This window comes from Scardinius erythrophthalmus (genome assembly GCF_964197995.2).
Source record: "Scardinius erythrophthalmus genome assembly, chromosome: 17".
In the NCBI taxonomy this organism is placed as follows: Eukaryota; Metazoa; Chordata; class Actinopteri; order Cypriniformes; family Leuciscidae; genus Scardinius; species Scardinius erythrophthalmus.
Window position 1 is genome coordinate 31,581,851 of NC_138237.1, and position 12,500 is coordinate 31,594,350.

At 36.6% G+C, this 12,500-nt stretch overlaps 1 protein-coding gene across 1 annotated transcript in view; it reads left to right on the forward strand.

The window, feature by feature from the left end:
* The window catches only part of kif4 (kinesin family member 4), a 141,460-nt gene that overhangs the window by 103,054 nt on the left and 25,906 nt on the right, over positions 1–12,500 (forward strand). Inside the window, exons 23-25 of the mRNA XM_081390432.1 lie at positions 2,014–2,143; positions 6,505–6,675; positions 7,059–7,175. Coding sequence (XP_081246558.1) covers positions 2,014–2,143; positions 6,505–6,675; positions 7,059–7,175 — 418 coding nt within the window. The remainder of the gene's footprint in view (positions 1–2,013; positions 2,144–6,504; positions 6,676–7,058; positions 7,176–12,500) is intronic.

Below are 12,500 nucleotides of genomic sequence, written 5' to 3' on the forward strand. Positions count from 1 at the left end.
CCTGTTGATCCAGCCAGAGTCGGGCAGAGAGAACCGCGAGTGAGATCATCGGTGAAGTGTGTTCATGGTGAGTTGGTAACGACTCACGAGACATACATTGCTTGAATAACAATTAAAAGAACATCCCTATCAGTTCTGTTAACTCAAATAAGGATGACAAAATTCGTGACTCATGTCCAGTTTTGCTGCGGTTAAATAAGCAGAGAGTGAAGCGGAACAACGCGACGTAGGCTATATTCACATAAAATGTTAACACTGCAGTTCACAAAAGTTCATAATGTGCATGTGCTTTAATGCTTTGTCGGTTAAACATTTAATTTTAAATGCTGATGCGCTGTTCTAACGTGTGCGTTTCTCAGCGCGTACATGTGAAGCTCACATGCACTAAAAGCCTTTCTACCAGCGCCTGGATACTGGACTAAGTTATCTTTCGAGTATTATTGTGCTAATACTGTTAAATACACACAAGATTTACATAAACAATGTCGGTTGTCTAAAATGAAGGCAAAATTGAGAGAAAATCTGCTTGTCAAATGCGTGTACATTAGACGTGTCGTGCTCAGCTCTTAAAGAGACAGTAGCAATTGTAAACACCTTGCCGCTTGTCCTTAAAGGGATAGTTCACCCAATAATAAAAATGATCTCATTATTTATAGGCACTCTAATGTTGTTCCAACTGTATTAATTTCCTTCTAATATTTTTCTAATATTAATAGTTTGAAGAATGTGGGTAACCAAACAGTAGCTGGTCCCCATTGACTTCCAAAGGAGAAAAATATACTATGGAAGTCACTGGGGTACATCAACTGTTTGGTTACCCACATTCATCCAAATAACTTATTTTCAACAGAAGAAAAAAACAACTTGAGAGAGTAAATTATGACAATTTGAATTTGTTGTCAATTTGAATGTGAAATTGTTGTTTTTGTTCAAAGGACTAAACATTTAGTCTTAAAAAAAATCTTAAGTTTGTATTTTTATACATTTTAATTATCAGAACTTTAATATATTTTGATGTTCCTCTGTTCTGTTGTGACAATAAAAGAAACAAGTTTCTTTTTAAAATGCATTATCATATTATTTTAGTTAAAACTCATAAATAACTACAAATAACTAATGTTATGGAAATTTGTTAATGTTTTGTTTCTGAAAAAAAAAAAAATATATCGTCCGATATATCGGAATATCGGATTTTAAAACCAACAAATATTTGTACCGGTATCAGCCTTCAAAATCCTTTATCAGTCGGGCTCTAGTACCCATCAAAAGTTTGTACACAACAATTGTAAAGTGTGTCCAAACTTACTGTACTATAATACACATAAATAATATTGCTACTGTATTATAATATACACATAAATAATATCGGCCGATATATCGGTATCTGGCTTTTTTTATCGGTATCGGCATCGGCGCCCAAAAATCCATATCGGTCGGGCTCTACTTAACATGATTATAGAGGACTGATGTTGGCTTTGAATGGGTCAGAGAATTTACGGGTCAACTGAATCCAGAGGTATTTAAAACTATTACTGACAACCTTGACTTGAAAATATGAATATGAATTCTGAAGGGAAGATGTTCAATGGGAACAGTTCACTTTTACAGAAATTTAGTTTGTATCCTGAGAGACTACTAAAGATATCTAGAATAGAAAAAAAATTAGGAACTGAAATAAGAGGGTTAAACAAAAATAGGTCATCTGCATATAAAGAAACCTGCACGGGTGATACCACAGACCTGTGCACTGGACCGTAGGGTAATTGCAAGGGGTTTAATGCTATGGCAAATAACAATGTGAAAAGGTGACAACCTTGTCTTGTGCCCTGTTGTAGTTTGAAATGCTCTGAAAGGACATGATTAGTACGTACAGAAGCTTTAGGAGCCACATATATAATTCATTGATATGAGTTTATTTTTAATAATGTTTTTTTACATCTCAAAAAGATGCAGTTTTAACGGATGTGTAAACTTTTATACACACTGTGTATATCTTTCTTTAAACTCTTTTAGGAGTGCTCAGATAGCTGACCTGCAGCAGAAGGTTCTGGATGCGGATAATGAGGGGCGAATGAAACAGCGCTGGGATTCTATCACAACCATCGTAGAGGCCAAGAGCGCCCTGAAGGTCCTTATGGCTGAGGTGAAGGCAACATTTTTTTTCACATTTGAGGATTTTTTTGGTCCAAGCACTGAAGCTGCTGTGTTTGCACTAGGACTGTGAATCTTTAGGTAGACATCGATTTGATTCACGATTTATAGGTTTTGGATTCAAGAATGGTTTTGCAAATTCAGAACGATTTGATTCGAGGCGATTCACAATGCAATTCGATTAACGATTCTGTTCTGAATTAAGTGCATTCATAAGATTATTTAAATGAGGATCAAACTACAGGAGTCTTCGGTCAATTTATCCTCGATCAAGCCCTCTCAACAATCTAAGAAAAATCTTGTACAGTTCATTGGTTTGTTTGGCCCAGGTTATCTGGGAATGTGAGGCATTTTCAGATGAAATCTTAAATCAATAAAATGTTATTGCATTGTTTCCCACAGGATTTTGTGAAAATATGGGGGTATGGTTGTTAGGCCCTCTAGGCGGGTCGGGGCATGCTCCCCTTTAGAAAACTTTATATATTTTGAAGGCATCAATCAGTTTTGTATATTTTAAGGAACTTTGTATATTTCTTTTGAGGAACGTTTGTTTATCTTGCTTGCATTGCATTGTTTTGCTCACGGCCCATCCGAACATTCCATGCTCATTGGAAAAGCAAAATTTGCTCAAATAATGCGCCGACATCATGACACATCTATGTAGTAGTATACTTGTTTCTGTTTGTAATAGACCTACTGTGCTGTTGCATGGTATGGTATAGCCTTGCTGGGCAATGCTGGAAAAATGAAACTACCCCCTCGTTCACTGATTCGCACTCCGCTGCTCTGATAATAATAGCGTAGGACTATATATTTTTTTATAATTAGTCAATGTTAAAAACATACGAGGCCAAGGCACTCAAGAATGTAGAAAATATATAAAAAGCCTTTTATTCATGGCTATAACATTTTAAAATTTCTCACATAGCCACACACAGATTTAATTTAGGCTTTTATTCACATTTAAATATTGATTAGCAAACATAAAAAAAAGCTCAACCAAACCTGCTTGACTCACGAGAACTAACCTCATTGGTTCTCACACATCAAGCAAACATACTTGAGCTTCCGTTTACCACAACTGATGCGAGTTGATGAATGTTTATATGTGAATAAAAGCCTAAATTCAATCTGTTCATCATATAAAGTCATCTTGTCTCTTCAAAAAATTGACTAAACCACTCAATTCATATGGATTAGTTTTACGATTTCTTTAACTTTTTGAAACGTCAAAGTGGTAGTTATGTAGCTATCACTGGAGGCAGAGTAAGCGCTCAGATTTCATCAAAAATGTGAAAAAGTCTAATAAAGAGGCCCAAGATTAAAACTATCTGTAAAATGCAAAATGATTTAATCTGCTTCATCCTCATCTGCACTTCAAAATTGTAGGCCATATGTTTTATTTTTTTACTTTATTTATTTAGCTCACATCTTGTAGCTAGAATGCATATTGCTTGTCTGGTGGGGTCACGAAAAACACTGATTTGACAGGCTAAATCAACTGCACCCTGTACTTGCTCTCCACGCCACTCTTGCGATTTACAGACTGCAATCTTTTGTCAATTTGTTTGTTCTATTAGTGTAAATCGCCTTTGCCAGCAGGACAGGATATTTGCACTTAGTTTATTTTAAATTAAACTGAAAGTACATTTAATTAGGTACTTTAAATTTAATGTAATGCTTTATGCATTGGTGTTAGATTATGGGCTCTTCTGTCTTGCCCGACCACTGTCTTTAAAGGGCACCTATTATGCCCCTTTTCACAAGATGTAAAATAAGTCTCTGATGGTCCCCAGAGTGTGTGTGTGAAGTTTTAGCTCAAAATACCTAACAGATAATTTTTTACAGCATGTTTAAATTGTCATTTTTTGGTGTATTTTGTCATTAGTGTGTATCCCTTTAAATGCAAATGAGCTGCTGCTGGCAGCCCATAGGGCGGAGCCTCGCGTGCTCGCGCTCATAGCCAGGACAATCTCATCTGATAGTATCAAAACAGAAACTCTCAGTAGGTGTTCATTTAGTCGAGTCGGACAATAATGCCCACGGAGCCAGAGAATATACGCTGTATGGAGGTATAGTTTAGTTTAATTACGGATATAACTTATTTGTCATCTGCTTTTATTCACTATTAATACAAGCTGTAGCGGACCCCGCCCGAATGATGACCAAAATATACTGATGAGTTCAATGAAGTTTATTGTACACCACACAAAAGATGAAGCGGCAGTTTTACTCCAGAGAATCACTGTAAGAGCTGAATAAACAGTGCGCATTAAAGTCTTATCCATAAACACTCTCTCTCTCCCTTTCATTATCATGGAACATACAAAGCGAATGCTCGTTACAACTAACAGTTAACAAATATACACATCTTTTCAGTGGGTGCTTAATAAACTAGTAAACTTTATATCCGTAAAAGACTCGATGAGCTGTCATAAAGTGCGCGCTCTCACTTCATTTCTGCCGTGATCAGTCACGTTAGGCCTGTCGCTCCGGAGCCTGTAAGCTTGATCACGAACAGTTGGTACTGATCCATCCTCGAATAACAACCGGAGTAAATCAAGACTGCTGTGTTCATTCTTGCATCCAACAACAAGACACCTCAATCGCTTAGGAGACATTCTTGTCTACAGCTGCTCCAGCATCGAAACACTGGTGGACTGTGTCCAGCTCACTCAGGGCGGGTCTATGCTCAAACTGCAGTGTCAATCAACAGTGGTGGGCGGGGCCTGTGCAAAGTGACGTCACATTGCCCCGAATCTGAGAACGGCTTGTTCTGAGACAGTGCTTATGAATTATGGAGATTTAAAAAAGCACTGGGTGGATTTTTATCATTTATAGGGTGGTTGTGTACACACACTGCCAACACACATTTATGTTCAAACACCATGTAAAAGTGAATTTTGCATAATAGGTGCCCTTTAAGTTTTTCATATTCTATGGAGTAGACCAAAGGGCCACCAAAGTTTCAAAGAATCACAAATTGTGCCACCAACATCCTTAACCCCTAGAATGATGGCCCGACAAGCCAATGCTGGTTCTCTTCCACTGCCATTACAACTCAAAAATATTTGAACCAATAATGACTATGAATGAAGATTTCCTAAGTGAAATCAGAAAAGAAAGAGCACGATACAAAACCACAGCTAGCAGACACTCAAGGCCAAACAGCAGAGGTGCCCTGCTAAGAGGCTGAGCACAACACACTGATTGTGGGTGACTATTACCAGACATGTAGGTGGCTAAGCTACCACTATGTGCTGCCTGCCCAGAACAACATTTTGGATTTAAATAAGTAACTTCACAACACACTGACAAACCATCAATCTAGCTTTTCAAAACACTTTTAATTTGGTGGTAGTGGACCAGTTTCAGCCTGTGGAACATGTTCTCTCTGGTGCTAAATCTAAATACATGGCTTTTGCAACACTCCAATCTTTTGTGGGGTGTCAAAGGATTCTACAAATCCAATGCCCTCAAACCTTAACAGACGTGGTGCCAGAGTTCTTATGGACAACTTCCATTTTTCCCTCCAGCACACACCTGCACCATGTGTCATTGTTCAACAATAACTGCCTGCTAACACCTGTCAGCGATATCCTGGACGACAAGTTAGATACAGTTCAGCTACAACTTCCTCTGCTCAGGGATACAGCTCAGGCTGAGCCTCACACACTCAGTCCAGATGATCATGCAGACATTAACTTCATTCACTGTAAACCTTACTTCCCTGAGACGCTGAAAGCGCTTGGTCATGAGCTGCTCACTGACGTGGAAATTCTCAATACGAATGCGACCTACTAAATCTGACTTCTTCACTATGGACAAATTATACAATTTCCAGTTAATATAATAAAAGTGCTGCGCTTAGCTGCTTATTTATGCCTAACAACTTCATGCCTAACAACACTCCTTAGCAGTTTTAAAATCACTGTAAACCACCGATTCTTGGGGATTCTTACTGCTTCATTAATTCAGTTGCAGCCTTTTTCAATTTGATAAAGACAATTTTGATTAGTTCGATTGACAACTTTGCCAAAGCAATGGTGCAAAACTCAATGTTAGTGATCTTTTGTTATGAGAAATGTAAACATGTTTTTCGGTTCATTTTGAGACTGACAGGCCGCCAGAATCTAGGTAATTACTTGAAAACCTTGTATGACATAGGGATGTCACTTGTTTAAGAAGTTTAATTTAGCTAAAAATGAAAATTCACACGTGCGAATAATCATTTTATAAGTAGGTTTAGAAGTAAGTATATTGAATCAGAATGTTTTTCTTTTCTTTCTTTTTTTTTTGTTCAGTTTATTATAATAATCAGTTGTTTAACTCATTTCCTTGCTCCTGTTTCAGGTTGTAGTCTCCAAGACCACCTGTGCCAAGGTGGAGAGTGAGCTGAAGCAGGAAAAGGCCAACCTGCTGGATATGCAGAAGATCTTGTGTGATGAACGCAAGCTTATGTCTGCCATGGACATGGAGCACCAGAGTCACCTGGTAGAAATGGAGCAGAGACACCAGGAGAAGGTCTGCTTTCATAGAAGCTCCTCATAGATGTTTAGCTGCTATTTTCATAGTAATAAAGACAAATAATTAGTTGAATTAGTTCCATTTTATTTTCCATTTAGTTTTGACATTTAATAGCAAGTAGGTTTTTCTGCTAAAGTTTAATTATTATTTTTACACTACTAAGTTTTATATTTTTCTTAAAGTTTAATTGACAATTTGTAATTTTAATTGTTTTATACTTATTATGAATTATGAATTATTTTTATGCTGCAGAATAATTTAAAATGTGATTATTATGGTGACCAGTTACAGTATCTAAAGTATACATGTTCCCTTAAGTACATACGGAGTGTTGCTGATATATTGGCCTTTCACTCATTCCTTGTGTCTGATGTGTCCAGGTGCTGTATCTCCTCGGTCAGCTCCAGAGTAAGCCTGTGGCACAGGAGAAGCGGGAGGAGCAGCGGGAGGAGGTGTCCAAACGGGAGCAGGAGCTGATGCAGCGTCTAAAGTTTCAGGTGTGAATGTCTCCAACTCTCCATACATTCCATGTATTCTCTTGTAGATGTCAACCAATATTGTTTTTTATTTGTATTTTTTGCTGATGGATATCTTAGAGAGCAGGGTGATCAATATAAAGCCGGTATACATCGCACTCTAATTTAAAGATGGTAAATACACATGGAATACAATTTCTGAAATTACATTTATTTTTAACATTTACTGAATAAGAAAAACATCATTTTAATAAGGAATTGTGTAAAAAAATAAATATACTTTATATAAAGAAAAATCTGTAAAATAAACGGCAACTTCATTCTGTAATCCTATTGTACAATTTTTCACAATGAAATGGTTAAAAATATGGGTGGTAATAAAGGAAGTAAACACTGACCAACAGTGCAGGCAGTTACTGGTAAGTCTGTGTGCACTGTGAATCATATTTAGGGCCCAAGCCCTGAAAGGGCGAAGGCCCTATTGTTTTCGGTAGGATTATTATTATTATTATTATTATTATTATTATTATTATTATTTTGTCAACCTTTCGGCCACTTTTGGGGCCCTTAACATGCTCGAAAACTCTTGAAATTTTGCACACAGGTCAGAACCCGCGGCCATCAGGGCCGGACTGAAGCTGGTACCCGGGCGTGGCAGGGGGGCTCGACAGCGCCCCCTGGAACGGGATCCGAACACTTGTCCATAAATCAGACACGCTTGCATGTAATAATATGAAACTTGGTACACATATAGAACTCATCGGGCCGAACAACTTTCGTGCTCTAAGTTTTACGCCAGCCCAACAGGAAGTCAGCTATTTAGGGTTGTTTGGAAACGCATGCTGTGGAATTTAATGTACTCTTCCTAGGGAATTCATCAATTCGCCTCCAAACTCGGTGTGCATGAAGTCAAGACATTGAGGATGCTAAATTGCGGACGGATTTTTGATATCTCGAATGGTTTGGCCGTGGCGAGGAAACGAATTTATGGCGAAAAAATGAAACAGGAAGTGTGTTATAACTTCTGCATACATTAACTGATCTTGATGAAACTTCAGCAGTGTGTTCGTTGTAAGAGGCCGATCGCACAGATGTGACTATTGTGAGTCAAAGTTATAGCGCCACCAACAGGCAGCAGGAAGTACATCACTATTAAAATGCTTTGAAATCACTGTCTTATTTTTACCAGATTTGCTTCAAACTTTATGTGTACAATGTAGACACACGGCAGATGTAAACCTGTGAAAGGATTATTGATATCTTAGATACTGTTGCCGTGGCAACGCATCAAACTTTAATATTCTTTTTTTATGCTTTTGAGACTCTTAACATACTTGAAATTGCATGAAACTCGACAGGCACATCACATTTATTATCCAGTAGACATGTGCAAAGTTTCAGAAACGGGCGTGGTGAGGGGCTCAGTAGCGCCACCTTTAGTCATAAGTGGGGGGGTTAGTTTTATCAACAGCAACAAAACTTGGTATGTGTATTGTTCTCATCAAGACGGACAACTTTCTAATTTACATGAACCATCTCTGACCAACAGGAAGAGAGATATTTTGGTTTGAATGTGGATTTTCTGAAGAATTTTCTCTCCCTCTCTCTGTGTCTGTGTGTGTGTGAGGGGAGGGGGGGATTTGACTATTGCTTTTATATTGTTAATCAAGGTTTCAGGGGCTTTTGGGGTCCTTAACGTGCTCAAAAACTCTTGAAACTTTGCACACAGGTCAGAACCCACGGCCATCAGGGCCGGGCTGAAGCTGGTACCCGGGCGTGGCTGGGGGGCTCAACAGCGCCCCCTTGAACGGGGTTCTAAAACTTGATCCATATATCAAACACGCTTGCATGAATTAATATGAAACTCGGTACACATATAGATCTCATCGGGCCGAATAACTTTACCCCGGTCAAGTTTTACGCCAGCCCAACAGGAAGTCGGCTATTATGGGTTGTTTGGAAAACGCTTGCTGTGGAATGTGAAATACTCCTCCTAGAAAATTCACCGTGTCCCCTTCAAACTCGGTGTGCATGTAGTCAAGACATTGAGGATGCTAAATTGTGGACGGATTTTTGATATCTCGAACGGTTTGGCTGTGGCGAGGAATCGAATTTATGGCGAGAAAAGAGAAACACGGAAGTGGAATAACTTCTGCATACATTAACTGATCTTGATGAAACTTCAGCAGTGTGTTCGTGGTAAGAGGCCGATCAGATAGATGTAGCTATTGTGAGTCAAAGTTATAGCGCCACCAACTGGCAGCAGGAAGTGTGTCACTTTCAACATGCTTTTGACAAAAGTGGGGGGGTTAGTTTTAACTACAGTAAAGAAAAAATAGTTTGTATATTGTTCTCATCAAGCCGGACAACTTTCTAATTTACATTCAATAGCTCTGGCCATCAGGAAGTCAGATATTTTGGTCTGAATGTGGATTTTTTTGCAAAATCAGCCTCTGAATTTTTAGCCACTCCTCTTAAACTATTTATTTTATTCGTACCAAACTTTTTCAACATGATGAAACTACATTAAATATGCTAAATTGTGAATGGATAATAAATATCTCAAACGGTTTTGCTATGGCGAGGGATTAAATAATGTCCAAAAAGGAAACACTAAAAATCTTCTAAAAATGTAATTATATACCATTTATTTCTATATAAAAGTATACAAATATCACAATTAAACCCATTTTATTGTTTTTGCAATTCAAGAAGAATGAAAAAGTTAAAACAGGCTATTTAGTGCTATTTGGTTCAACAAAAAAGCAAACATAGGGCTATACTGCCCTCTTGTGTCCAAAAGGACATCAAAATATTATTTAAAACTTTTTACCAGGTAGGCCAATATTGTATTATTTATACACAACTTTGTTTATTTTCGCTGCTGAAACAGAACAAAAACAGTCAACATTGCATCTAAAATGTAAGTGACTTAATTGTAACTGTTTATTAACCTGTTGTATGAAATCTAGGGGTGGGAGAAAAAATTTATTCTTAGATGCATCGCGATGCGGACGTGGACGATTCTGAATCGATTCACAAATGTCAAAAAATCGATTCTCTAAAAAAATATTTTTCTGATAACGTAATATTGACGGAAGGCAAAAGGCGGAACTCTAAGCGGACGTGCGTGCAGTCTGTGGCGCGCACATAACAGAGAAGTTTCTTCTGCTCACCAAGGCTGCATTTATTTGATTAAAAATACAAACAAAAACAGTAATAGTGTAAAATATTATTCCAATTTAAAACAGCTGCTTTCTATTTTAATATATTTTAAACTGTTATTTATTCCTGTGATCAAAGCTGAGTTTTCAGCATCATTACTCCAGTCGTCACTGTCACATGATCCTTCAGAAATTATTCTAATAAGATGATTGATGCTCAAGAAACATTCATTATTATTTTAAATGTCGAAAACAGTTGTGTACAGTCTTTGATGAATAGAAAGTTCAAAAGAACAGCATTTATCTGAAATCTAAAGCTTTTGTAACATTAAACACTACCACTCAAAAGATTGGGGTCAGTAATCATTTTAATTTTATTTTTGGAGGAAAGAAATCAAATGAATCAATACTTTTATTCATCGAGAATGAGTTAAACTGATCAAAAGTTACAGTACAGACATTTATAATGTTAAAAAAAAATTATATTTGAAATAAATGCTGTTCTTTTGAACTTTACATTCATCAACGCATTTTGAAAAAAAAATCTTTTCACAACTGTTTTCACCATTGAAAATAATAATTAATATTTATTGACCATCAATCATCATATTAGAATGATTTCTGAAGGATCATGTGACACTGAAGACGGGAGTAATGATGCTGAAAACTCAGCTTTGATCAGATAAATTAATTACAGTGTAAAATATTTTAAAATAGAAAACAGCTGTTTTAAATTGGAATAATATTTCACAATATTACTGTTTTTGTTTGTATTTTTAATCAAATAAATGCAGCCTTGGTGAGCAGAAGAGACTTCTCCTAAAAACATTAAAAATCTTCCTAACCCCAAACTTTTGAACGGTATATATATATATATATATATATGCACACATATATAAATACACATATATATATATATATATATATATATATATATGTATATATATATATATATATATATATATATATATATATATATATATATATATATATATATATATATATATATATATATATATATATATATATATATATATATATATATATATATATATATATATATATATATATATATGTTTGTATATATGAATATATATATATATATATATATATGTTTGTATATATGAATATATATATATATATATATATATATAGCTGCGAGCAGCGATGGAGGGCCAAAGCCGGGGTACCGCCACCCCGGTGCCTTTAGGTAACTAAAGGCACCGGGGTTGCGGTGCCACCGGCTTGGGCCCGTAATCGCTGCTCGCACCTATATATATATATATATATATATATATATATATATATATATATATATATATATATATATATATATATATATATATATATATATATATATATATATATATATATATATATATATATATTTATTTATTTTTTTTCTTCATTTTTTTTTTTGCCACTTTTGGGGCCCTTAACATGCTCAAAAACTCTTGAAATTTTGCACACACGTCAGAACCCGCGGCCATCAGGGCCGGGCTGAAGCTGGTACTGGGGCGTGGCAGGGGGGCTCGACAGCGCCCCCTGGAATGGGGTCCGAAAACTTGGTCCATAAATCAAACACGCTTGCATGTAATAATATGAAACTCAGTACACATATAGATCTCATCGGGCCGAACAACTTTCGTGCTCTAAGTTTTACAAAAGCCCAACAGGAAGTCGGTTATTATACGTTGTTTGGAAAACGCATACAATGGAATGTGAAATACTCCTCCTAGGGATTTCATCCGATCGCCACCAAACTCGGTGAGAATAAAGTCAAGACATTGAGGATGAATTCTTGCGAACGGATTTTTGATATCTCGAACGGTTTGGCCGTGGCGAGGAAACGAATTTATGGCGAATAATGGGACACAGGAAGTGTGTTATAACTTCTGCAAACATTAACTGATCTTAATGAAACTTCAGCAGTGTGTTCGTTGTAAGAGGCCGATCACATGGATGTGACTATTGTGAGTCAAAGTTATAGCGCCACCAACTGGCAGCAGGAAGTGTGTCACTTTCAAAATGCTTTGAAGTCACCCTCTTAATTTTTACCCGATTTGCTTCAAACTTTGTGTATAATGTAAACACAGGGCAGATGTAGACCTGTGAAAGGATTATTGATATCTTAGATACTGTTGCTGTGGCAACGCATCAAGTTTTAATATTCTTTTCGGAT